This window comes from Podarcis erhardii (genome assembly GCF_964252035.2).
Source record: "Podarcis erhardii genome assembly, chromosome: 12".
NCBI classification, from domain to species: domain Eukaryota; kingdom Metazoa; phylum Chordata; class Lepidosauria; order Squamata; family Lacertidae; genus Podarcis; species Podarcis erhardii.
In genome coordinates, this window is record NC_138513.1 from 43,798,450 (window position 1) to 43,825,760 (window position 27,311).

The 27,311-nt window shown below is 40.0% G+C and overlaps 1 protein-coding gene across 12 annotated transcripts in view; it reads right to left on the reverse strand.

Moving 5' to 3' along the window:
• The window catches only part of LRRFIP2 (LRR binding FLII interacting protein 2), a 50,413-nt gene extending 23,814 nt beyond the window's left edge, over positions 1-26,599 (reverse strand). For 3 of the 12 annotated variants that reach the window (XM_081834784.1, XM_081834782.1, XM_081834775.1), the window contains exons 1-14: positions 26,178-26,597; positions 15,766-15,914; positions 15,420-15,506; positions 12,369-12,419; positions 10,334-10,387; positions 10,185-10,229; positions 9,566-9,634; positions 8,386-8,448; positions 6,405-6,479; positions 5,819-5,866; positions 5,694-5,738; positions 3,441-3,488; positions 3,279-3,335; positions 1,359-1,427 (exon numbers count right to left, since the gene is read on the reverse strand). In XM_081834784.1, the coding sequence (XP_081690910.1) occupies positions 1,359-1,427; positions 3,279-3,335; positions 3,441-3,488; positions 5,694-5,738; positions 5,819-5,866; positions 6,405-6,479; positions 8,386-8,448; positions 9,566-9,634; positions 10,185-10,229; positions 10,334-10,387; positions 12,369-12,419; positions 15,420-15,506; positions 15,766-15,855 (801 nt within the window). In that variant the 5' untranslated portion in view covers positions 15,856-15,914; positions 26,178-26,597. Of the gene's footprint in view, positions 1-1,358; positions 1,428-3,278; positions 3,336-3,440; positions 3,489-5,693; positions 5,739-5,818; positions 5,867-6,404; positions 6,480-8,385; positions 8,449-9,565; positions 9,635-10,184; positions 10,230-10,333; positions 10,388-12,368; positions 12,420-15,419; positions 15,507-15,765; positions 15,915-26,177 lie in introns of those variants that run through there. The other 9 variants (XM_081834783.1, XM_081834781.1, XM_081834778.1 and 6 more) reach the window with 7 other exon arrangements.
• Between the last annotated feature and the right edge of the window lie 712 nt (positions 26,600-27,311).

Consider the following 27,311-nt stretch of genomic DNA (forward strand, 5'->3'; position numbering starts at 1 on the left):
AGAAAAGCACTCCCTCTCCAAAATATTTAAAGTGTTAGATTGTGAAAATAAAATAAAATTTGAATAAACTTTTGTGGAATATCATATTTTTGACTAACATATTGAATAGTATAAAAATCTTAGGGAGAATAACATTAGGACTGTGTATAGATGGGATTTCACATCTCTCATATTAAATATACAACTATTCAAGAAATATGCCAGCATTGCACAGAATTCAGTTCTGTTTGGATGGAGGCCTTGGTCACTATTTAGTAAACAATCTACTATACTCAATGATATCCAACTGAGTTATCTTCAGAGTTGACTCTTTAATATTAATAGACTTCAGTAACTAAAATCTATTAATTTCAAAGGGTCTGCTTTGAGTACTACAATTGGATATAAGCTATTATGTCCAGTCATCTTTGAGACAGGATATTTAAATGACCAGAAATCTACAACTCAATAAAGCTTAACCAACTTATTGCTGTTCAAATAAAAATAATTTACAAATGGAAGAGAATTGAACCACTTATTAAAGCCTGAGTAGAGGGAATTTGGAATACTCTATATAAAGGTTAAACTGATGCCTTTAGTGAAGTTTATAGGAGGTTGCGAAGGAGTGGTCAATATTAATAATTTTTACTTCAACTTGAATCAGTTTATCCAGTACTGAGAAAGGCATCTTAACCAAAATATTCCCTTGGGAAATTTATTACTTTAAGATATAGAAGGAAAGTAAATGAACACAGGAGTAACTAGTGTGAAACCTCAGATGTTGTGAAACTACAGTTTCCATTATCCCTGACCACAGGCATCGGTGACTGAGGCTGTGGGATTTAAAGTTAAACAGCATCTGAAGGGTAGCACATTGGCCAGCCGTAAGCTGATTATTTTCATTCATATCTCACTTCCCATAAAATATATCAAAGTCATTTCACAATAAACCTCTTTAAGTTTTTGTAAACCACTTTGAGGGTTTTGCTTTGTTTTTGTTGTTGAACAATTAAACAGCATATACATTTTAATAAACATAAAAATCATTACAGAGATGGGGTTCCAGCCTGGTTTCAATAGGATTCTGCAGGTTCTAGAACAGTGGTGGGGAACCCCCAGCCAACAGGCCTAATTACGCCCACCAAGTCTCCCTATCTGGCCCATGACACCTGTGACTTGGGAATGCCTTGGCCTAAACAGCAGCATGCAATTCGGCCTTAAGAGATAATAAAACAGAACATGACTACTTCCAGCTGATATGAGCACACAACGTAAAGAGTGACACCTAGCCTACTCATCTCACTCTAGGACCTGTGGTACTTCATGCAACAGGGTTCATAAAAGCAGAACAAAAAGCACAACCAGACAGCCTTGCTCACCACACTATCCCTCCTGCCTCGAACAGCACGATCAGAGGATGCAATGCTCCCTGCTTCATCATCTGTAAACTATAAAGTTCAAAGACAAGTAATTAACTAACTTACTGTTGGATAAACGTTTGTTTGGATTAAGTAACATTCAGTGTTAATGACTCATATGCATACTAAAAATGTGCAAACCAATGCAACATGCTGAGGGAAAAAAATAGTATTTTCATGCTGCCTTGAGGACACTGCTATTGACAGTGAAATGTTCGTCTTTGGGACAAGTGGGAAGGCATGGGAAGGCATAAGTATCCAAGGGGGAGTGAAGCAGTGCAACGCTGTGCAAACAGCAGAATCACAGTCAGTGGGAGATGAACTACACAATTTTCGGGTAAAGCGCAAGTTTTGCCCACAGAATCTCTATGTGCTTTTATTTTCACTAATAGGAATACAGCATATCAAAAATATTTGCTCAGAACACAAATAAAAAGTGGAAGGGTTAATTTGGGGACATGTTTTGCTAATCGTGTTCCCTACTTCTATGGCCCAAGTCACCGAGAATTAAGTACAATAAGTCATAAAGATTAAAACTAATTCACATTTTCAATATAAGTAATCTGCCTTTTGAAATCCAAAGTAGGATTCATAATAAAGCTCTCAGAATCATGAACTCCAAAGATCATCAAGCCTGACACAGTAATTTGAAATGACCAAAATACTGGAAGGCCCCAGTGATTCACTTCTGCCTGACAAAGTGGAAAGTCACAGATAGTGTAAATTGTTGACAATTAAACACTTTGGTCATGATCTTTCCATGCACAGATGTTGCATCCAGGCATAGACAAATTCCAATTAGATATAATGGGAAGCCAGAGCATTAGAAGGATTATGAAGCCCTAACACACTTTCCATATTCTCATCTAGACCTCCCTACACAAGGGGTGGGGAACCACTGGTCATTGAGCCTACTAAGACCCACCAGGCCTCCTCATTTCGGCCATGCCACAGCCACCTGTACTACACTTGACAACATATATTACATCAGTTGTGGGGCAAGTAAGTTATGAGATGGGGGGGTGCAAGCACATGCTGATTGTCAGGGCTTCAAAAGTACAGCCGAGCTTTCTGCAAGCATCAACAATCGGCTGTTTGTCAGTGACTGAAGACAGTTCTGCACCGGCAACTATCAGCTGATTCTTGGGGCCTTCAAAGTGCAGTTTAGAAAATAAGCTTGGGTCAGATTCATTAAACCAAACTTTGAATTTATTTCTCTGCAAAGAGTAGCATTTCCCCCTCTGTAGACTTCAGAAGAGCTGTCTCCCTGCAAGTCTGATCAGTAGGTACAGCAGCCCCTTCAAATTTTGACATCAATCACCGGACATCATTATGTCAAAAGTGGTGGTCCCACTCACCTGTCAAAGTTGGCCTACAGAGGAGTGGGCCTGGAAGGATCTAGTTTCTTATTCCTGCCCTACACTGACAAAGGGACAGTGCTTAACTGAGACGCTGAAATGCTCTTTCTGGTCACCATAGATCTCCTAGCAAACAGACTCAAGAACTAAGAGGATACAGGTAGAAGAAGACATGGTAGGCTGTGTCTGCTTCAACAGTTGCACTGAAACACATGTGCTCTTCCTCCCCGACCCCCCATAGCATTATGGTAATTCTGAGAGGCATCCTGCTGAGGTATATGAATTTTTCATATTCCACATTCAAAGACATAATATACAGAACTAAATAATAATATAAAATCACTGAATGACAGCCAGAAAAAAGTGCTTATATTTCTGATTAACCTTTTAATATCTTGCTTCCGTCAAGTCAATTAAACTCCACAACCCATGCATTTATGAGTAAGGTGATTCACATAAATGGTTAAAGAGAAGAGCATTAGTTAAAGTTGAAAAACTTTAATGTGTGCAGAAAACTTCTCACCACTGGACTACTTCGTGCTGAACTTGCTCTTGAAGAGTAACAACTGTATTCTGAAGGCTAAAAACAAGGTTGCAAAGGGAAGGAAAATATTTGGTTTTTCAGCTACTTATCTTCACAGAAAAGTATTTTGTAAAAAACCAAAAGAAAGCCCTGCAGACTTACTGTACGATAACTATATGGGTTATAGAATCCATCACCACTTAACGATGCCTAAAAGATCAGAGAAAATGGTGTTTGCATTTACAGTATTGCAGAATAATGAAGAGTATTCAAGTGGCCTGTAAGCATTGCTGCTATGCAGACAAACATCACCATTAGCAGAAGTACACATGCTTCCTTCACTAAAAACTGTATTTTTCTGAAGCATAATATTATTAAATTCTAACCCTGCAAGCACATTTAAAATATTGCTTGGAATATTTACTATATGGCAGCAATAATATTTCCATGTTCTTTGACATATACAATGGAATAGGTTATTTCTTTCAACTTCCATTTTTCAAGGGTTCTTGCCAGCCCAAAGCTATAAAGTTCTAAGCACTGCTGCAAACATAGGAATTGGTTGTTGTAGTTTTAAGCAAGAAATCATCCAGTTAATCCACCTTCAGAGATGCAATTGTTCTAACCTAACCCACCATTGTAAAACAGCACAAATACCTAAAGCATCTATTCACTTGCTGAAAGCCTCTGAAGATTCTGCAGCCAAAAGCAGCTTTTTCTACAAAGTTTGTGAATTTAATATACAAGCTCAAGCACTAGCAATCTGTTTCCCATGCAATGTCAAAGTTTACCAATAACCAGAAGTTTGTCTGATTTTTAAGAAGCAGAAACACTGTAGATTACATGCCGTGCTACAGAAAAATAGCACTAGGGTTTGATCTTTTCTTCTGTGGTTCCTTCACAACTGCAGGCAACTCTCAGCTTACATGGGGTTAGGTTCCAGAGATAGCACATACAGCCAAAACACATTGGGTTCAATGGCAGATAGGACTGCCGAAGTCTTTTCCCCTGGATGCCTGTCTCCTTTCTGCCCCTTTTATTTTTATTTTTTGCCACATGCATAAAGCTAAATGTGCACAAGCTAAATGAGCATAAGTACAAGTTACCTGTACTGGTCTTTAAATGAGAGGAATATTCCTCATTACAACCAGGGCAGCTTAATTTTCTCTAACACCTTCCTATTATCTTCAGTTTACTACTTGCCTCCAGAAAGGCAGGCAGTACAGCAGATAGGTTTGATACTCCAGAATTCCATGACCCATGGCATTGCTTGTTTTAAGAAATATACTCCACATAGTTTGGATGCAGCCACATGGAGTAAGTGGATGTAAGTTGACAGAAGCAAATTTTCTGGCAATGATTTGCAGAAATACATTTTTCAGCATTTCACTCCCACTCCAGTCAACTATCTTAGGCCATACAAGATTTTTCCCAGTTGTTTGTGCCTCTCCTTTCTTCATCATCCTGTTTCTCATGTTGCACATTTTTATTACTTTCCCTACTCCTCTGACAGCAACCAGGTACAGAAATCTAGCAAATGAAGCATTTTCCATTTATTTTCATCTCCAGAAAGCCTTCACTTGTTACATTTATGAATAACAGGTTTCCTTTAGAGGCACTGGAGAGGTCCAGTTAAAAAAAAACCTTTGGCAATTCTACTAGTTGTATAATATTTCCATCAGATACTTATTTTTCAGTCTATTTTCTCCTCTCTCTTTTTTTGGTTACCCTGCATTCCTAACTGTTAACTTGCTTAATCCTGAAACTTCCTGGAGAGCTTTACAGTCCTCGGTCTTTTGACCTTATCCATACAGTTTCTCAAAGGCCTGTGTGAAGGATATTAACCTGACTGATCTTGAGTTTCAGCTCAAAAGCAGGATTGATGCTGACAATTATCCATAGCAGACAGAATGTTAGTAAATGCTCCACATAACAGCAGATAATTACTAGGGAAGGCTTGTTCACTGTTTCAGCCACAATATATTTTAGTGTTTTTCCAAAACATACATTGAACCTTCTAAAATAAATTCTTGGTGGGTAGAGCTCTTTGCTTTGTAAGATACAAATTTTCACATTATTTTAATACAATGTCCAGGATTGATGTCTATGTGATGGTTGTCTAGAGTTAACTTTTTTTATGAACCCAAATGAACTGAAATGGCTGGAATGCACTGATCATAGCTGAGACCTCTGTGTATCATGTACAATTTGCCACTGACAGAAAGGCATGATCTGAGATTTGAAAACCTACACTGCACAGCTTTTCCTTCCTTCAATATGATTTTCAGATATTCTCCATCCTAATATTCTTGCACGCTTAGCCTAATGTTTTCTGGAAAAGTACACACAATGTTTTCAAGCCAAAGTACCCACAGAATGCAAGCTTAAGACAACCATGCAGATCTGCATACGAACCAAACTGGCACTTCTTATCAAACCAGTGTTTACATCTGGAGACACCTATAGAGGAGAGCATTGTTTTTAGATTTACAGAACCTTATAATTCCTAAATGTAGACTATTCTATCACACACTACTAACCCTGTAATTCTTAGTTGTTGCCAAAGGATCACTGTATAGAGAAGATGACTGTGACAAAAATAAGACATTGTATACATTTAATACCATACAAATGAAACGTTGTTCATAAAATGCATGTTAGTATTTTCATAAAGTGACAAAATAAAGTGAAAGGGAATTCAAAACTAGCAGGATGTCATCAGACCAAACATTCCATCAGTCTCCACTTTTTAATTTAATGAATTTTCAGCACAAATAGCTTTAGAATGGTTACCCAGAATTCCAAAATTTGTCAACTGCAGTGTGGCAACATATAGATTAGTTAAAAACAGTTACATCAGAAAAGGTTTAGTGGACGCAAGCCAGAAATCAACCGCCTAGCATTACTTCTAACCCATAATTTGATTCTCATAGCAATAATGTATGTAAAACAAAAGAGAGCAGTAGATTTGGAAATCACATGCGTCCTCAAAATTGAATTGTTAATCCAAACACCAAAAATCAAGCAGGGCTTTTCTGTTAGACTAGAGCATGGCAGCTAACACTGCAATAACTCATGTCTAAATAAGATTGTTTAGTAAAATAAAACAAAATAATTCACACAAACCCGAGGATGGTAGGTAGAAAGTGGTTTGCTATGCCTAAGGCTGCTGTAGTTTCGTTGGTCATGGTAAAATCCACTCTGCCAAAAATATATTACAAAGTTGAAAAAAGTATTCAAACTCAAACATGTAAGGAAATATTGGTATTTACTGGAGTATTCAAGTCATATGATAAGTTGTGGTGCTCTGAAGCACCAATATATATTGAATTTTGGATGAGCAAGCAGCTGTTTATATATCAACGTGCTCTATGTCACACAATGAGCCTCATACTGTACACAGTTTTTAGGGCCAAATGCCTTTACCAAATGAGAGCAGCTAAATGTTTATATTGGACTGTACTATTATTATCCCTTTTTTAAAAGAGTGGACTAGAATGATATCCACTTGTGTCCCCTCCATTAAAGTTGGGCATCTGACAGAAAAATGGGGAAGCTGGCAATTTCCCCTTCCCCTAATGCTCAACCACCATACCTCCCTAAATCTGTTCTGGAGGGGTTTGGGAACTTGTCAAAAACTGCCTCCCTCTTCATTTGCTGATGGACGTCTTATTTTTTAAATTATTATTAAATTTCTATACTGCCCTTCATCCAAGAAGCACAGGGCAGTTTGCAATATAGAAACAAAAAAGCAAACAAACAAACTATAGTAACAAGCAAAAACAGTACTCACTCCCCACAGTTTAAAAGGCCATAGACTGTTTAAATAGCCAAAGGCCTTGGGAGATGAGGGATGTTTTTGCTTTACACCTAAAGATGTGTAATAAAGGGACCAGGAGAGCTTCTCTGAGAAGAGCATTCTATAAACAGGAAGTTGCTGCAGAAAAGGCCCATTTTTGTGTTGCCGTCCTCCGGACCTCCCGCAATGATGATCACACTAAACTATGGTTTAGTACAGTGGTGCCTCGCAAGACGAAATTAATTCATTCCACGAGTTTTTTCGTCTTGCGATTTTTTCGTCTTGCGAAGCATGGACTTTGGAAAAGCTTCAAAAATCACCAAAGTCTTCAAAAACCTCAAAAAAGGCTACCACACCACGTGCTATGAGTTGCTCCTCGAAGTGAATACACAGTTTTAAGAAAAAGGAAACAAACTTGCAAGACAAAGGAAACAAACTTGCAAGACGTTTCTTGTGAAGCAAGCCCATAGGGAAATCAGTCTTGCGAAGCAACTCAAAAAACGAAAAACTCTTTCGTTTTGCAAGTTTTTCGTCTTACGAGGCATTTGTCTTGCGAGGTACCACTGTACAATGCATGAATGTGGCCAGAAGTACTGAAAACATCATTTAATTAGAATTAAAGTAGAACTACTTATTGCAAGGTTCTTATAAGACTAAATAGCAACTTATGCCTGCTCCATGAGAAGCCAAGCTTTATAATCAGTGATCATCCATAAACAAATTGTCTACAAACTTGTTTGTCCTTAAAGTCTCCAAACATAAGTGTTCTCAAACTGTGTACAAATGTTTTCTAGAAATCCAGACATTTAAACTGTGTTGCAATAATTCATTTAAGTGGTTTCATATGTTTACTTCAATTCAAATATCTAACCTTATATAGGCTGTTCCTCAATGGAATCTGAAGCACTCATTACTGGGGGGCTTAACAGATTCCTGTGCCCACTGAGAACAGATACAGAACTAGAAACAAAACTTTATTTTTATGAGGGCAACATGAAGGTCAATAATTCAAAACATTTCAGAAAAACCTCTAAAAGGGATAACAGGGAAAAAAAATCCAGGTGGAGAGAAGTTAGCCTAGTAGGTAAAGTTCTTTACCATTCCTGGTGTCAAGCACCCTGTCACTTCTGACTTTTCATGCTTCCATTGCATAATGCTGGAAAAGAATCTGTACCGTAAGCAAGATCTCTTTTTAACTTAGATGAAGTACCTTATACAACCAATATACCAAATATATGTGGGGGAATATTGTATAGAGAAACCATGAAGAGGTAAAATTATATCAATTCCCTAATTGAAAACACTAACCAAAAGATCTTTATTAGAGCTAGAAGACTTCTTCCCACCATAAGAGTCTCCATGAGCATGGCTCTGTTGAGTAAAGATTTAGAAAGTTACCATCAAGGAGCAGTAGTATCCACAGAAACAATGCTAAACCACCATGTGATAGTTCAAAAACCATGTAAAATGAAACTTTATTAACCACTGATCTATCCAATGAGAAAAAAGAAAAGGAAACTGAACAAACTGGTTTGGCAGAAACAGCATATAGATTAGACTTGAACTCGGCAACATACTGAATTTATTTATTTTACTATTTTTGCATTGCTCAGAACTTTGCTTTGACATGCATTTACATGATTCACCACAGGGTGTAAACAGAGAAATCACAGATGACATTAGTTTTCATTCTTTTTAATGATATGCAGAAAGCCATTGGCAGAAGTGATACAAGTCTGAACACAAACACAAGAGCTGAAACAAAAGAACCTCTCACAAATACAACCCATTAAGCATAATTAAAATTAGTAGGCAGAGATAAAGATGTGTTCCCATTTCTATTATCCCTCACACACTGCTATTTTACAGACGTTTCTATACATAATGCAATTTGCAATAGGCCTCCAAAAATATGATGAAATTTAGACAAAAATATGTGGTTTTGTGTAATACTGGCTTTAAGTTAGTGGAATTGCTACTACTTGCAAAGGGCTCTCTGGAATAGTATGGGAAATGTCATGGAGGACTGCAATTGGTAGAAGAATTCAAAATTGGGGTGTCTTGCCCTGTACAAATGGAAGTGTTTCAGCCAGCCTAAAGCCATCTCACGTTTTTGTCTCCCATTTCTCTTGCCCCCACCCAGGGCTCACTTAAAGTTAAATGTCTTGAACTTCTAAGTTCAAATATTTTATTAAAACTGAAATATTGAGGGGGGTCGTCCAACACTATACCAGAATTTTCCCTTCTCTGCTACCCTCCCCTCTGCAGTTCCCAGCCTCTTCATGTTGGTTGGAAGGTTGGGGTCCTCTGAAAGAGATGGGGGGCTTCAGGGGGAGGCGAGAAAGGGGGAGATTAGTTTGTGACAGCAGAAGTCTGCTGCACAAGTACTGGCAACAATCAGATAACATCCTTTGCCACCAGTATTTCTCGTCAGTATGCACAAAGTGCTATGTGAACAAATCACAACATGCTCATCAATACTACGCACCACAAGATCTCTTCGCCTGGAAGTACTTGCTCTGCTCCTGTGTGACCCAGTGGCATCCAAGGAGGTACTCTTAAGAACCAGATTGTAAAAGACAAGTATGTATGCAGTTTTTTTCCCTTAGCTGTTGATAACGAAGTCATTTAACACTGACTATATTAATTTTAAATTGACAAAAGGGAAACATTTATTCAACTTTGACATTCATGTTCTAACCCTTAAAATACTAGCATTCAATGTTCTTCTGACCAGAGGATTCAGTTTCTGTTTCCATCCAGTGTTACAAATCTATAGGGATACAGACCCAATGTTGAGATTATGATGGCAACCCAGGTAAGCACCAATGCAGATATAATTTAAAGCAAGTTACCTTGATTAAAGAATCCACTGAAATCAGTGGGCTTATGTTAGTCATGACTAACTCAAGTCCTTCCATTTCAATGGGTCTACCCAGACTATGACTTAGTAATATACCACCAGTTATCTTTGCAGCTTTAAAATATTCTGTATCAATTCCATAAAAATTAAAATTTTGGTTGAAATGAGAAATCAAAGAAACAATCTGCATGAGCATAAAAGAATGTTTTATGAGCTTGATCAAAGGCAAAATATGAGTACTAACCCTGTGGCTACCAGTAGTTCGAGTGGACACCAAGTCATCAGCACCCTAATTACAAAATTAAATTAAAAATGAAGTGTCACATTTAAAAATGAACAAAAAAGATAAAAGGAAGGAAGGAAGAAAACCAGATTTGATAGGTTAGTACAAACCAGGTATGACCGCCGGCTGGACCTGTGTGAATCCCTAGCCTTCTCTGAATCTTCCTAAGAAAGGAAACACCAGATGATGTTACTTAAGAAAAGGAGGAAAAGACAGAAGACCAAAAAGAACACAGCTAAAAAGAATTATCCACAAAAATTACTCAGAAACAGCAGAAAGTACTAATTTACTGTTCACATCAGACAGACACCCATTCTTCTTTCATGTAAACATCATAGCAGCTTATCCTAATTTTCAATGTGTTATTAGTTCACCTAATATCTCAAATTACTCAATAAAATATGGTAGCAAAACAGTTATCATTAGGGTTGCAACCAGATTTTTTTTAATACGAAAACCACGCATGTAAATATTTCTGAAGCAAAAATATTAATTTGTTTATAGATTGTGTACATGTAAGTCACAGCAGGCATCTTGGAAGAGGTATTCATCTAAGACAGAGCTTTCCAAACTATGTTGTAACATGTTAGTGCGTCGGCTGCAGTGTGTAGGTACGTCTCACAAACATTCTCTGCACTCCTCCCAGGGCTGGAAAGAAGGGTTTAGTTTAACCTTCAGTTTGCTAGTAAAACTGAATTACTGCGTCATGAAATGATGCATGTATAAAAAGTGTGTCACCAACATAAAAAGTTTGGAAAGCTCTGTTCTAAGAGAATGGAAATATTATTTAAGATTATGTTTCCCATTTGTGTAAGCACCGGTTTTAATATTTTTTTAATAAAGATTTGTTGTCCAATTCTCAACCCCATTTTTAGCCATTTAAAAACCAAGTAATCCAACTGATTTATCCATAAAGTGATTTAATCCAACTTGCATGATAGTCTTAATTGCTGGTGTGCAATAGTCACCTATACTGACAGATATCTGCCATCTACATGGAGAAAATATCTTACAGTTAGAACTTCAAAATGCAACACGGTACAATTTGGAAAACAATATGAATTGAGAGTGATAGTAAGGGGAAAGCTTATCTATGCCCATACTTGTTCAGGAGAGTTCCCAACCCCCAAGAAAGACTGTTTAGGGTGAGGGACACTGAGTGCAGGACAGAGAGGATTTTTTTGCACAAAAGGTCTTTGGCCTGCACAATCTTTGGATCTAGCCCATAATATCCAGACGAATGGATTGTGTATTTCAGGTACTGAGAAAATGTGTTTCTCCAAAAAAAATCATTCATTCTAAGTTTAGCTCAGTCGGTAGAACATGAGACTCTTAATCTCAGGGCCATGGTTTTGAGCCCCACGTTAGGCAAAAAGATTCTTGTATTGCAGAGGCTTGGACTAGTTGGCTTTTGTGGTCCCTTCCAGCTCTACAATTCTATGATTCTACTTATTCATAAAGGGACATGGGTGGCACTGTGGTCTAAACCACAGAGCCTAGGACTAGCTGATCAGAAGGTCGGCGGTTCGAATCCCCGCGACGGGGTGAGCTCCCGTGGCTCGGTCCCTGCTCCTGCCAACCTAGCAGTTCGAAAGCACGTCAAAGTGCAAGTAGATAAATAGGTACCACTCCGGCGGAAAGGTAAATGGCGTTTCCGTGCGCTGCTCTGGTTTGCCAGAAGTGGCTTAGTCATGCTGGCCATATGACCCAGAAGCTGTACGCTGGCTCCCTCAGTCAATAAAGCAAGATGAGCACCACAACCCCAGAGTCGACCACGACTGGACCTAATGGTCAAGGGTCCCTTTACCTTTACTTATTGATAAATTTTGGGAAGAATCCTCAAATGAAGAAAGGCCAAGGAAATGTTGGGACCTCATTGTCTTGTATTAATTCATATAAAATAGACAGTGTTATTAGTGATATGAAGTTATTCCCCTTAGGTTTCCACTTATTCAGTACTGGAATGATAAAAATAACTAAGAACACAACCAAGCCAAAGTTAAATATTTGTAAATCCCACAGTTGGGAGACACGACATTTTGATACTTGAATTTCACACACTGTACAAAATATTAGTAAATAAACACACCAATCATGTTAGTTTTCCAAGTGCAAAATACCACACAACAGGCAATCCTGGCCTACCATCCACCTTTGGATATGTCCCCATTTTCTATCATAAGAACGTCGAGAAAGCTACAAAAAGGTAAAGATCATCTTATTTCTTTGCAAGAAGAAACTATTTCCAAAAAGAAAATTTGCTCTCCCAAAGTGTTTGCTTTAAAAAAATAAAGTGTAATCAACATTCAAATATGGAAATGCTCTCTTTAAAACTTGTGTTGCATTTTATCATTTCACCTCTACAGCTATATCAAGTACTATTCACAAACTAATATTACTTCTATTTAAATGCACATCAGGAAAAGCCAAAGGCAGTATGATTGAATTTCTTGTCAAATACATTAGAAATGATCCATCTACATGTGTTTTATTTTGTTTCTACCATAACTGTTTATTTTATTTATATTTTGGATTTTTAAAAATACCCGTTTTTGGCATTTGTCTTTTACTGACATTGTTATGTTTTGTTTTGTTTTTATAGAATGCTTACAGGTTCTACTTACAATCAAGCGGAATAGAATACAGTGGTACCTCTAGTTGTGGACACGATCTATTCCGGGGTGCCATTTGCACCCCAAAAAGTCCGCAACTAGAGCGCTGCTTCTGCGCAAGTGTGGAGCACGATAGAGTGCTTCTGCACATGTGCGAAGCACACAGAACACTTCTGTGCATGTGTGGTGAAAATCCACAACATGAAGCGAATGCAACTAGAGGTATGACTGTAGAATAGAATAGAGCTTAAAACCACCAAAGAAACCCTTAATCAGGGCCTAACTTTTATTCTACCCATGGTCATTTTTGCAGATTCTTTATCTAAATGTGATGGTAGAACAGTCACTATTTTCACCCAAAATTATTTAAAATCAGCGATGTAATTAATTTACTGTAATCAGTTATCTAAAGAAACACTGCCTACACTTCACACGTTTCTTCACTCAAGTTCTGAAAGCTCATTACACAAAAGTATTTCCAACCGAGGACTCTATTGTCTTTTTGGTGTCTACTGAATACACTCCTCTTCCAACAAGTGTTATAAGTAGAGACCTTTCTCTATAAATCACATTAGATTTACTAAAAATTATCTGTTGCAATAAAAGTTCCGTTTGAAATCATTTTACATTATATGTTTTTCAAGTTGAAGACAGTCAGTCAAAATGTTTAGGGCCAAGCTTTTTGCATATGTGTGCAGGTTTCCCCATTCTGCCAAATTATAACTGAAATTACCGTATTTTTCGCCCTATAGAACGCACCAGCCCACAGGACGCACTTTTTGGGGGGGGGGGGGGAATAAAGGGGGGAAAAATTTTTCCCCCAAGCCCCAAAGAGCAAAGAAGCCAGGACAGCGAGCAGGCTGGATCCCGCTCGCTGTCCTGGCTTCGTTTTTAGCCTCGGGGCTGGGGGTCCGGGAGCAAAGGCGAGGTTGCCGCCCGCAAGCCTTGCGAGCCCGCGGGAACTCCCCCCCCCCCGGCGCGCAAGTCTTGCGCAGAGCTTCCTGAAGCCTGGAGAGCGAGAGGGGTCGGTGCGCACAGACGCCTCTCGCTCTCCAGGCTTCAGCGAAAGCCTGCATTCGCCCCATAGGACGCACACACATTTCCCCTTCATTTTTGAAGGGGAAAAAGTGCGTCCTATAGGGCGAAAAATACGGTAAAACTGTTCACTATCCGTTACTCAAAAAGAGTCACTTTCATTCACTAAGAATACATTTTGCAATTTATCTGAAGAAATTTGGCCTCACTCTAAGCATATACCATGATACAGTGCTGAATACAGAAGTATAAAGATATTCTAAAATCATCTGAGGCAGGAACAAATATAGACAACTGTAGAAGTTAGCCAAAACCAAACCAAAAACAAAAATTGCAGTTGATGGCCACACTCCCTTTTCCCTGGAAAACTGGCACACTCCCTTTTCCCTGGAAAACTGGCAGTGTATCTGAAGAAGTGTGCATGCACACGAAAGCTCATACCAAGAACTGACTTAGTTGGTCTTTAAGGTGCTACTGGAAGGAATTTGTTTTGTTTTGGCAAATATAAGTTAAGTTGCATGGCTGATAATTATAACATACAACAAATTTTATTCTGAAATGTAAAGATTCTGAAACCTAAAGCAGAACTCTTTAATTTCCCACAGTATAATGAAGTCAGATATATGGCAGATGGCTGTATGGTGAAAACTTGGCCAAAATGAAGGAATGCCTCTGCCTGAATTTCGCTGATTCCATATGCCCACTGCAGTACTGTATCACATCCTAGGCCCCAGCCTACAAAATGGGGGAAGAAGAGCCTGAACAGTCTTCTCCTCATGGAAAATTTGGATTCAAAGCAGCTTGACTTTGCCACTTTTCTTGCTATTTTGCAACAGCATAACTCCCAAGAACTTAAGAGCCAGTGTGGTGTAGTGGTTAAGAGCGGTAGTCTCATAATCTGGGGAACCGGGTTCGCGTCTCCGCTCCTCCACATGCCGCTGCTGGGTGACCTTGGGCTAGTCACACTTCTCTCAAGTCTCTCAGCCCCACTCACCTCACAGAGTGTTTGTTGTGGGGGAGGAAGGGAAAGGAGAATGTGAGCCGCTTTGAGACTCCTGAAGGGGAGTGAAAGGCGGGATATTAAATCCAAACTCTTCTTCTTAAGAGACTCAACATTGTTTTGACAGAAATACAATCCTATTTTTTGAAAGATGATCCTAGCTGCTTTTGCAAGTCTGGTTTATGTGTCATATTTTCCAACTCCTAGGCAATAAGTTGCCGATATTCCTAATCCATTGAAAACCTTTCTTTGTATAAACCCAAGTAGCACTCAGACACCAAATTTCATGCTCACTGGGCATTCAGTCTGACACATATACAACATCTTATGTTTTCCTTTACAAGTGCAACACAACCTTAATATTCAAGCTGAGCTTGAGGTCTGAATGGCATTCTACCAACTGAAAAGAAAATCACCCTGGCTTTCAGAGTGATGCTCAAGATGTGTAACAATGTCAAAGTAAGCGATTAGTTAATGTTATTTACTCTGATACATTGTTCTGAATTTAAGATTACCAGAATTTTGTTCTACATTTAACTGCTCCATTACCTCTTTCTGTTGTCGTTCCAATTCTCTCATGCGTATATCTCTTGCTTCTGCTCGTGCTGCACGTTTGGCTGCAAGCCGTGCTTCTGCCTGTTAAATTGAAAGAAATTTCATTTAAAAATGAAGTAGTCAAATTGGATTCAATAATACTTTTATGAAATGTGAGCATTAAGTGACTAATGGTCAAAGATATCATTATCAAAATAATATACTTGGTGATACAGAACTGCAAACACAGTTTAAGAAATAACTTTACAACAATGAATGTAAGGTGCACCTACTAAGCAAAATGTGAATACGTGAATTCTTGTTTTCAAGATGCTTACAGTAAGGTAGGAGTTTTACTAACCTCTCTAGCAATATGACCCAAAGCTTCATCTTCTGCAGAAAATCTATCTTTCACAGGAGTTCTTTTCCTTCCTGATCCAGGAGTTCCCATGATTAAATATGCTCTCAGTAATTTTCTTGCAAGATTTGGTTAGATCCAAGTGCTCCGATCTGAAATAAAGTGAAAAGATTATAAGGATCAATGTTTAAAATACATACATATTTTCATACCCTGAAATTACTTGCCAATAATTAGTTTATTCTGCTTTTTGGTAGTAATCATGGAAAAATGAGGTTGGGAGAATCACCACAATGTTTCACAGTCTTATTTTCATGACAAGAATTGACTTGATTTTGTGAATGGATTGGTTGCATTCACCTTGCAATAATTAGGTTTTCTAACATGAAGAAAAATCAAGAGATATATGTGGTGCTGTTAAAAAAAACCAACAAGAGATATACACTTGGACAATTCTCTTCTTCACTAGCAGACACTCAGTAATTTACTTATCCATCCCAATGCCATTTCTCTGCCTGACCCAATTCCTCCTCCATAAATATTTTCTTAATTTTTGAACTTATTAATCAGAATTTTCTGCCTTTTTTGCTCCAATGTCTGAGACTGACTAAATGTTGTCACATTTAAACTGTCCTAAATCACACTGAATTCAATTTTTATTTCAAGTCTGCAAGCCTAATACCAGAATGTACGTGAGATGGAACAACTAACATTTGCCATGTTCCAAAGCAAACAAATGGCAACATGGAAATTTCTTTGAAACAATTGTGTTCTAGGACCAACATCTGTATGTTGTGATCAGATAATGAGGCACTGTTCAATGTTTAAAATTACCATTGCTTTTTAATTAAGCTGTAGCAGAAATTAAATACAGTAAAGCTTAACAATATTCTGTACTATAATGATCTAGAGTTCACTGGGAAACAACAAAACTAAAAATGTTTTGTTTTGGAAGCACACCTACTGATACAAGGGGGCATATCTACTGATGGAAGAAAAGCATTACTAGTCTTGACACATCTGAACCAATACTTCCAATATATGACACATACAGGGCAGTATCCCATCTCTCGCCATGTTCTTCCATCTCTCTCAGGAATACCCTGCTCCAAATGAGCACTTTTGTCCCACTGCTACCCTCTCCTGCTTAACTGCAGGAGCACATTTCTAATTTTAAAGTATTAATTAATTGATACTTATTACATTTATATACCACCATTATCTTCCAAGGATCTCAAGGTGGCTATGTGGTTCTCCTCCTTCCCATTTCATCCTCACAACAACCCTGTGAGGTAGGTTAGCCTAAGAAATGGTGACTGGCCCAAGGTCATTCAGTGAGCTTCACCTGAGTGGGGAACCTTAGTCTCTCAAGTTCTAGTCCAACACTCTGACTATTAAACCACACTGGATTTAGGCTGTTCCCAAAAACACTTAGAAGGGAGTAAGTTACACAGAGCTTATTGAGAAATGCTTATAAAGATATTTTCAGTCAAATTTCAGAAGGTATTAAAGACAGCTCCTAGTGAATTAGTCAGCAATCCTAATCCCATTTACCTGGGAATAAGCCTCATCTTCAAGGATAGACCCACATACAGTATGCTGTAGTAAACTGGGAAATTACCAGTGAATGGGTTACTGAAACCAAGCTAGCCTGGTTGAGAGATGGCTGAAGGTGGCAAAGGCTGGTGCTACTTGAGCCACCAGCAGCAGGTTAGAGTCAAGGAGCACCACTCAGAATACACACTTGCTCCTTCAAGACGAGTGCTATTCCATCCAGAACAGGCCACCTCCCTAATTCCCAGACATTAGAAACTAAAGACACACAGCTTCAGTTTCCTGGCCCTCACCCAGCCCTTCACTGCCTCTGGATACCAGTCCAGCATTTGCACACCCACTCCAGACTCAGATGGATAGAGAGACTGAGCTGGGTATCATTTGCATATTGGCTGACACTGTACTCCAGATGACATCCCCTCAATCACTTCATACAGATGGTAAATGGTATAGGAGACAATGCATTGAGGACAGGTGGTTTCCTTAGCCATACTTGGCACACAGGACTCAGCATCAAAATCATGAAAAGACTGAAGAACTATTCATTCCATAATAGCATTTGACAAAGTCTGTACTTCTAGCATGCAATAACAACAACAAAAATTATTATTTATATGTCACCCATCTGATTGGGTGGCATATAAATAATAAAATATTTCTTGAAGATAAAATCACATATCTAGTTTGCCACTTCTTCCACCTTTAATACTGCTATGACCCACAGAGTCATTACTGATGTCTTAGCTGTATGAGATTATAACACAAATGCTATCTCATAGCACAAAACAATTGTTTTATCGACTTCTTCAGACACAAAGCATCTATTATTTGTGGGAAGGGAAAGATGAGAATGAAAGTAAGATCAACAGCAGTCAAACTATGGTTTGCATGAAATACCAGGACTCTGCAAGCTCATGCAAAATGTATCTTAACCCAGAGGGTTTCCAGCTTTTTGAGTCCACAGCTCCCTTAACTGACTACATTCTTTTTGCGGCACCCCTGTGGGGCTCAGGAGCCCCGTTATTTCACCCCTTGTCAGTAGAGCCAGCAGCCTCTCACCCCTGTTTCAACACCCTCCCTTGTGGAGTGTTCCCTCAACCTTCTCTCTACTCCCCTCTCCTTGGGAATCCTCTGGGCAGCCGCAACTGCCGCCCCTGATTTCTGAGCTGCCCCCCTCTTCCCCAGAGAGGTTCCTCCTCACACTGCCCCACAGAGGCCTGGGAAACTCCCCTTGCCCAGCCCCAGAGGCACCATTCACCTGGGGAGCTTGTAGCCAGGGATGCTGCAACAAATAGTTGTGCAAGCCTTTGGGAGGCAGAGAAGCAAGAAGACATCAGAGGGAGGGAAGAAAAGAACAGAGGACAACCCCAGGGTACCATGGCACACTGGTTGGAAACCACTGTCTTAACCATTCAGGTACTGAGGCAAATTATGCTGTCTCAAACTAGGATTAAGCAGCAGGACATCACTACTTGCAAGGGACGGGAGTGTGTAAGCCCAAGGCTCGTTCACATCTGAACACATGGCTTCTACAAATTAGCACATAAATCAAATATATCAACTCAGTTTCATTTTTTCCCCCTCAACTTCAGCTTCCAAACATGCTGGCTTTGTGAAGATCTTCTAATCACCCACAGGCAGAGAGCAATACTTCAGGATATATCACTCTCAACCTCATCTAGTACCATCTGCTCTGATGCCTGAGCCTGTGCCAACAGAATGTGTATCAAGTGCATGCAGCACATTGAAGTATCTTAGTTAAGAATGTACTATAAATATACAAGACATAACTTTGCTTTTTTTTTTAAGGCACACATGGTCTTTAAAATCCACCTAGACAGGATAAAGTGATATAGTACGTGCAGCTTCTCCTTCAAAGAAGCTTGGGGCCAAATTATGTTACCATACAGCTACACGTAACACTAATTCAACACAGTCTTGTCCTTTGAAAAGTTTCCTCTGCCAAAGGGCCAGAACTAAACCAATGTTGCATGCCACTGTAAATGCAGTTTGGGCTTTAAACAGCATAACCACAATACGATGATTGCAATGTTAGAAACAGTTTTTAAAATAAATTACAGCAACAAGAATAGGGTTGTCCTAAAAATATGCCTTGAGTGTCAAATGTCAGGGTAAAGAGATGCATCTTCAGCATATGACTAAAACTGTCTAGTGATGGTGCTAGTCACACCTCTGCGGGAAGGGAATTCCACAACATAGGAGCTGCTACAACGAATGTCCTTTCCCAAGTTACCATGACCCATCTTTTGAAGATGGTGAAACTTCAAAAAGCCCTCTACTTATTATCTCAATACCTGAGAAGGTCTGTACAGAAGGTGGCCTTTTAGGTATTTGAGGCCTAAGTGGTTTAGGGCTGTAAACACTAATGTGGGCACCTTAAACTGGGCCCAAACTCAATGACTGATTTCTATGTAAGATCATGAGATCAGCTGCCTTTGGTCCTCCCTCAACTGTCACCTACCTGCTGACCGTTATAAAAACCAGCCTGCTTTGTTCCTTCTGCCTCTTTTCCTCACGTATCATGTATTTTAGATTATAAACTGAGAGCTAGGACTCTCTTACTGGTGATCTTGTAAGTCATGCTGGAAATCTTTTTTGAATAAAGACTGGGGCAGAAAGTAAAAGGTAAAAGAAATAAATAGGCACTACTCAGAATAGTATCAGCCAGCAGGGAACAGTCACTCAGCTTCCAATTTTTTTAAAAAAAGATATATAATATCTGGGTCCTCAGGGAAGAAAAGCCTAACTAAAAACATTATTTACACAACAGATTTTCACAGCAGTGAGATATATCAACAAGTGAGTCAGACCACTAGTCCATCTAGTCAAGAGTGAGGAACCTTTTCCAACCAAAGAATCACATTCCATCAGAGATAACCTTTTAGGGGCTGCATGCCAGGGGTGGGCTATGCTAGAGGCAAAAGCATATGAGATTATGTGGCTCTTTTTTCTTTTATAGGCTACATTCCAGCCACACAAAAGCAGTTTCTATATCTCCACCCCAATCTCTCCATCCCACAAGCTTTATCACAATTCAAAAACACATTCCAGTCAGGCAAACACATTCAAGGAGGGCATGTAATGGGATTGGTGAGAGTTATAGGGGGGGGGGGGATCCCAAGGGCCATATAGAGGTGGGCTGCATTTGGGGCCCAGCCTGAGCATCCCTATCCCTGATACAGCTCAATATTATCTGTTCTGTTTAGCAATGTCTCTCCAAATCCTGGTATTTCCCAGCCCTGGTACTTTTTAAGAGGAGATGACAGGATCTGTACTTGGAACGTTAAGTTTGCAGTGTATACGGTCTACCACTGAACTAACAGTGCTGCAAAATGATGTCTGGAAATTCAGAAAGGTTACTGAATAATAAAAAAATCTGATATTTGGCTGATTAACATTCTACGGCTTTTTAAATGTATTTCTGGGAGGATTATTGATTTGTTTTGTTATGTATTTTGTATTTTCATTTTACATTTTTCTGATGTGAACCGTCCTGAGATCTTTGGATGAAGTGCGGTACACAAATTTTAATTAATTAATTAATTAATTGATGATGATGATGTTGGAAAGGAAAAGGAAAAACACACAAAAAGCACTTCTGTATTGATACCAATAATATATAAATAGGCTATAAACTGGTCGTTGCCTATATCTGGTTTCACCTGCCTCCAATGTTTCCCTCTCTGCCAGAATGGATGAATGCTGAGATGTTTGTGAAACATCTAGTTTCCCTAAATAAATTAGAATGTTGATGTAACTTACATAAGGGAAAGATCAATAGATATGGAGACAGCTTTAGAGAGCAAGTATTTCCACTGCTGTAGCATTTCCATTCTTGTAACATTTATTTCCTTTCTTGGTGAAATGTAATGAGTTGTTAATTACTTTTAAACTCCTAGAAGTGGAATAGCTAAAACTTTTTGGCCTTAGGACCACACTGATGGTTGACAAACTCTCTAAAGACTGCATGTCAGTGATGGGCATATTCAGAATGATCAATGCACACTTCCCATCCCACACTCACATACACAGATAGGTAGGTACACATTCAGAGTGCAGTAACAGACAGAGAAAAGAGCATTTCCCCCCTCCCTTTCCATCACAACACTGAACTAAGAGAGGAACTTCTCTTTCCTCCACATACCTTGTAAAGGGAGTGCCTTCTCCCTCTGGTGCAGTGTCACTGCAACAAGGGCTTCGAGCTCAGAGCTCTGAAAACAGGAAGCTGAGCTCCAAAGGATTCTTGCAACAGCACAGCACCAGAAGGAGAAAAAGCTCCTTTGCAAGGCAGACTGAAGAAGAGGCACCCAATTTTTTAAAGGGCTGGCAGCCCCACTGTATACCACAGTGAAATAGGAGCAGAAAGGGGCACAGAGTTGAAGGAAGAAGGGAACAAAAGGAAAGTCCTCACGATACTTGAGAAAAGGGGACAAAACTCAATGGCACTTCAGAGGGAGCATAGGCCAATAAGCCTGAAAAGACAATGGGACAGAATGAATTTTATGCACCAATTTTACTAACCAGTCAAATCTTTGGTTAGTTACAAATGATTACAGAATCAGATATATTCCTAATCCAAAGTGTTGCACCACATCTATTCTTCTACCTAAATGAACAAAGTTTGACTGGCAGATAGTTTAGTGGGGAGGGGGGACAGAGAAGAGTGTGATAGACTCCTCATCCCCTTTTGTTATACCAATTATGAACAATATGGCTAGTTGGCAAATGAATGGAAATGAGCTGAATGGCTAGAGCTCCAGGCTGCCTTTTCACCAGGCCAAGGTCTAGGCCAGCTGCAATTCTCCCAGCCCCAAGGACACAATCTAATCTTATAGCAATGGAAGGTAGTCTCTACATTATCAGAGGTCAGGTCTCTATATTCTGCTCCACCCTTCCAGCTGCAGGGCTGTAAGTTTTCATTCTAAACTTTCACTTGACCTTTTAACTTTCTCCTGCAGCATCTATGAAGGCCATTAATAATACAGCTCTAAAGCACCAACATTTCTAGCTATTGGTCTTACATGCCACTGACACAATTCAGGGGTGGCCTTAAGCTTTAACCAAGTTCTCATCTGGGTCACTGCTGTTGCACCCAGCTCTGCCCACTCTGCCTAACTTTAAAAAGAAATGCAGAAGAGGTGAGAAATAATAAGTAAGAAGTGCACAGCCAGATGAACTTTCATCCAAGTGCCAAAAGTCAGGGGTGTGAGAAGTGATTAAGTAGCCACAATGGCCCAATGAGAACTAGTGAATTGGCTGCCCCAAAGCAATATTTTGTGCCATAGGAATGGAATCAGCAACTGAATTGTCTATTATAAGATAGCTTGGGCATCCTTCTATGTAATAAGATGGGTTAATTGTCAAATAAGTGACAAAATAGTCACATAATACAAGTTAAAATGCCAAAACTTTAGAGTTTGGCAGAAAAGCTTAAGTTCTATGCTTCCTGATTATTAGTATTTTTTTACCATGTAACAAAAATGAACTCATATACTCTTCCTCATCTTGCATTCTGTGGTACATTAAATGAATATTCTCAAAGTCTAGCCATAGTCCACCATTACAGACATTGCTTTTTATTCTATAACTTACTAAAATATTTTTAAATAACCATAGCACCAAGATTAGTTTCTTGGGCTTCTCCCTGAATCATAGGCCTGTAATAGTAGCATAGCATCCTGTTACTTTGTATACACTAACTAGAGAAAAAGTCATAATGAAAATCAAATCTTTCGCTTGCAATGCTGCCAAAGATTGCTCTACAACTGGAAACTACCACAACTCCAGTCATCTTTCATGACTCACAATGAGCTGACTCAATATGCTCAGAAGTTCTTGACTTTAGAACACTCTGTGACTTAAAGTGGGAAAAATTCAGTCTCCGTGTTATCTCGTCTCATTAGATAAAAAAAATACCACCACCTATTTCAGTAAGTTTGTGTTTACATCATGAATTTCATTCAAATATACAGCTGAAGTTACTGGAACTATCTATGGAATTATTCTGTACCAGACAGAAAAAATTGCTCCTGAGGAAAACTCCCCAGTTTTTTAAAATGGAACTATAATTTATACAGACTGAGAACATATAGTAACCAGAAGAGTGATGTATTTGGTATGTATTCTGTACCATGATCCACACAACAATTCTTAAACCGCAGATAGACAAGTTTTTATAAAAGTTAACTCTTCAGTCCTACTATAAGGCTCAAGATACAGTATGGTAAGAATTACGGAAAACTGCAGTTTTTAGCAAGACAGGAATTCAATTTCCAGGATAAAAATTAGCATCTAATTAAGTTAATATGGCAGTTCACAGTGCTGAACATAATTATGTGCTGGACATCTAATTCATTGGCTGTATGTGTGGTAACAAGTGCTTTTCTGCATAACCTTGAGTACCCCCAGAAAAAAGCACTGCTGGTAACCATGATGCACTGATAAACATACCACAAATAATTCTGTTTCATATGAATAGTTATAGCTGACTATTTCCCCTCTTATTGTACAAAATCATATCACTTAGCATAAAACTACCAAAGTAATATACAACTTAAGAATACAATACATCATAAAAGCAATGGACAAATAAAAGAAATAAATATTGATCAATAGAACATATAGCTGGAGTCACTCTTCAGAAAAGCCTATGTGAACAAAAAGTCCTCTTTGACCAATAGCAAGCACTAATTTTCCCAAGGAAAGGGGTACTTGATTCTTTCCCCACATAGCAGAATAATGTAGAAAAAGAAGACAACAGTAGACAGTGCCTTCCTCACACTCTTGAGGAAAATATTTTTTATCTACAGTTGCATAGCATGTAGAACACTACACTGTAGTCCAAACAGATTTATGTCAGAATAAACACAACTGAAAACATTTATTGCTTCTCCACTTTCCCCCTTCTTTAATATCAGGCCTCAATAAACAAAGGAACAAGAGAGATACGGCTATATACAATGTAAGGAGTGGGATAAACACACAATGTGAGGGCAGGAGACACCTCTGCCCAGCTCTTTACAAGAGTTTCAGGGCACTTGAGGCCATTCTGACGTCACACAAGCACACCCTTGATAGTCCCAACTCATTAATCTGAAAGAAATACTCAGTTCTCCACTCACTGTCACTATTACAGACTGCAGCTCCCATTTCAACTATCAGCACATCCTTCTTACTGAAATCTTGTATTTGTAGAACATGCATGTGGACCTAGTGTATAAACTGTAGGCCCTGTGTTACAACAAAACCCATCTACTCAAAGGGTGGAAAAATCCCAGTTCCTTTCCCATCACAAGAGAGTAGAACTGGGGATTAAAAACAATTGAAGAGTAATTAATCTCTGTTAAGTGATCTTGAATATACGCCCTGACAAGGTATTTAAACAATGCATAAAAGGGTAATGAACATGGATTAACTGACAAGTACATACTTCAATATTATCGCTGTGCCAGCACACTTTCTAAAATGTTAAGAGACAGAATCAGTCCTACTGAAATCAATGTGAAACTTTAGCTGGGACTTAAGCACAACTAACCAACTCTGCATCCAACCCATTGAGATTATCGGGATTTGCCTCTGGATAACCAGTTTAAGATTGCAAAAGCGAGGAAATTTCAATTTGTAAAGCTGCGTCCACAAATTTAAAAGAACTCTTACAGCGCACTCTTATGGAGTGTAATTTAGATGCTATACTCAGCAGGAGCTGGGTTCTATTTTTTGCCTATGGAAGGTTGCAAATAATAAATCCCAATAATTACCATATTTTTTGCACCACAACACTCACTTTTTTTCCTCCTAGAAAGTAAGGGGAAATGTCTGTGCGTGTTATGGAGCGAATGCCTGCGGGTGGCGGGGGGGATCTGCTGCAGTCGTGAGCAGAGGATCCATGGTTCCCCTTCCTTCCCTCCTCTGTGGTTACAAAGCATGGATCCACATGGATCCTCAGGATTTTTGCATTGGGCTACTCCAAACTCACTGTCAGATCACATGTCTGTGGCCACAGCATGAACCACAAAAATCATATATCCACTATTTCGTTTAGAATATTTTTTTTCTTGTTTTCCTCCTCTAAAAACTACATGCGTGTTATGGTCTGGTGTGTGTTATAGAGCGAAAAAAACGGTATTTAAGCACTACTTACTCCCCGGACCCATCCTGCCCCAGCCTTCAGTGGATCTAATTTGCAAGTGCAAGATGCTGAAGATCACAGCCCTGAAGACAGCAAGACTCCTCTCAGGATCCAGAACTGGCAAGCCAACCCTTTAAATGATCTACAGCAGAGACCCAGAAATTTCATTCACCGCCATGGAGGGGGAAGCCCCTCCCTTGCTTGCAAGGCCACAGACAGCTGAGGCCGTACCATCTAGAAGGGACACCCAGGTTCATCTAGTCCAACCCCCTGCCCTGCAGGAACCTTTCGCCCAAGGTGGGGCTCGAACCTGCCACAATCAGATTAAGAGTCTCATCCAGTGCTTCTCAAACCTGGGTGGCTGCCTGTTGTTGGACTACAACTCCCATCATCCCTAGCTAGCAGCACCAGCGGTCACGGGGGGGGGGCAGGAGACCCCTGGTTGAGAAGCACTGGGTGAGTCTCTTAGGGCGGGTTCGAGGCCCATGTTGGGCGAAAGGGGGTCCGACTAGATGACCCCGGGTGTCCCTTTCCAACCGGAGCCTCGCCTCGTCAGGGAGGCCGGGAGTTCCTCGCGCGGCGGCCAGCCTTCTTCCCTTCCCCGCCCCGCCCCGCCGCCTTCCGGCATGCCCAGGGCCACCGTCGGGATCCCCACCCATCATCCCCTCAGGCGACGGAGCCCGCCCGCCCCAAAGCTCCCGGATTCCCTCACCAGAAGCCGCCTCCGTCCGGAAGGGTCAGCCGCGAGGGCGACGACGGGCCGCCGAGCCAAGCCAAGCCAAGCCAAGCCGGCAAGGGCGGGGCAGCCGAGGACGGCCCGCAGCTCCCGAAAGCGGAGAGGCTGGGGACGGGAGCTCAGCCTGAGGGAGCCCTCGGGCGCGCGACGCCGACTCGGGGCGGCGGTTGCTGGGCGGCGGTTGGGCTCCTTCGCCTCGCGCCGGCGGTTGGGTTCGAACGGCCCTCAGGATTCCGAGGAGGGCGCGAGCGGCCGCTCTCTTAAGCCCCGCCCCCTCGCGGCTGCTGCTGCTTCTTCTCCTCCTTCTTCCTATTGGTTTTGGGGTTTTTTTTTGTTACGGCCGCCGTCGCCGCGCGCTCCGAGTGTCACCGCCGGCGACCCGACAGCTCGGAGGGCTTTCGCCACACACAGGCGGCCACGCGCATGCGTTACTTCCTGAGCAGATCAGGAGGAGGAGGAGGAGGAGGAGGAGGAGTCTCAGGAGCAAGCGCATGCGCAGAGGTGGCGGCGGCGAGAGGTGCTGCTTTTGCCGGAGATTGATTGCGGTTACTGCGAGCCTTACGGCAGGATCACACGCAGCAGCTGACACACATATCACCCATCATTATTATTCTTATTTTATTTACATGTATTTATCCCCCGTCCTGGTGGGGAATCAAGGCGGCTTACAGATAAAAAAAAGAGCAGCTAAAAACATGGGTGGGATCATTAAAAAAAGAATTAAACATTTATAGATGTGTGTGTGTGGCTTTAATTCTATTGAAACCCAGCCAGATGGGTGGGGTATAAATAGTCATAATAATAAAATTATTACACACAAACATATACTGTATATATATATATATGTGTGTGTGTGTGTACATATATTTGTAGACAAGTGTTTTATATATATATATATATATATATTCAGTATATAAGTAAATAAAAGCTAGTATATATGATCATAGATATATATACAGAATATCTAGTAAAACATACCTGCAATCACAATAAAATCAGCTTTGCCAACCATGTTAGGGGAAAAAAGCGTAATTAGGATATGGGAAAATACAAAAACTTAGTAGAAATCAAAACACCAAGGTGGTTATCCCCAACAGAAGCTGAGACAAG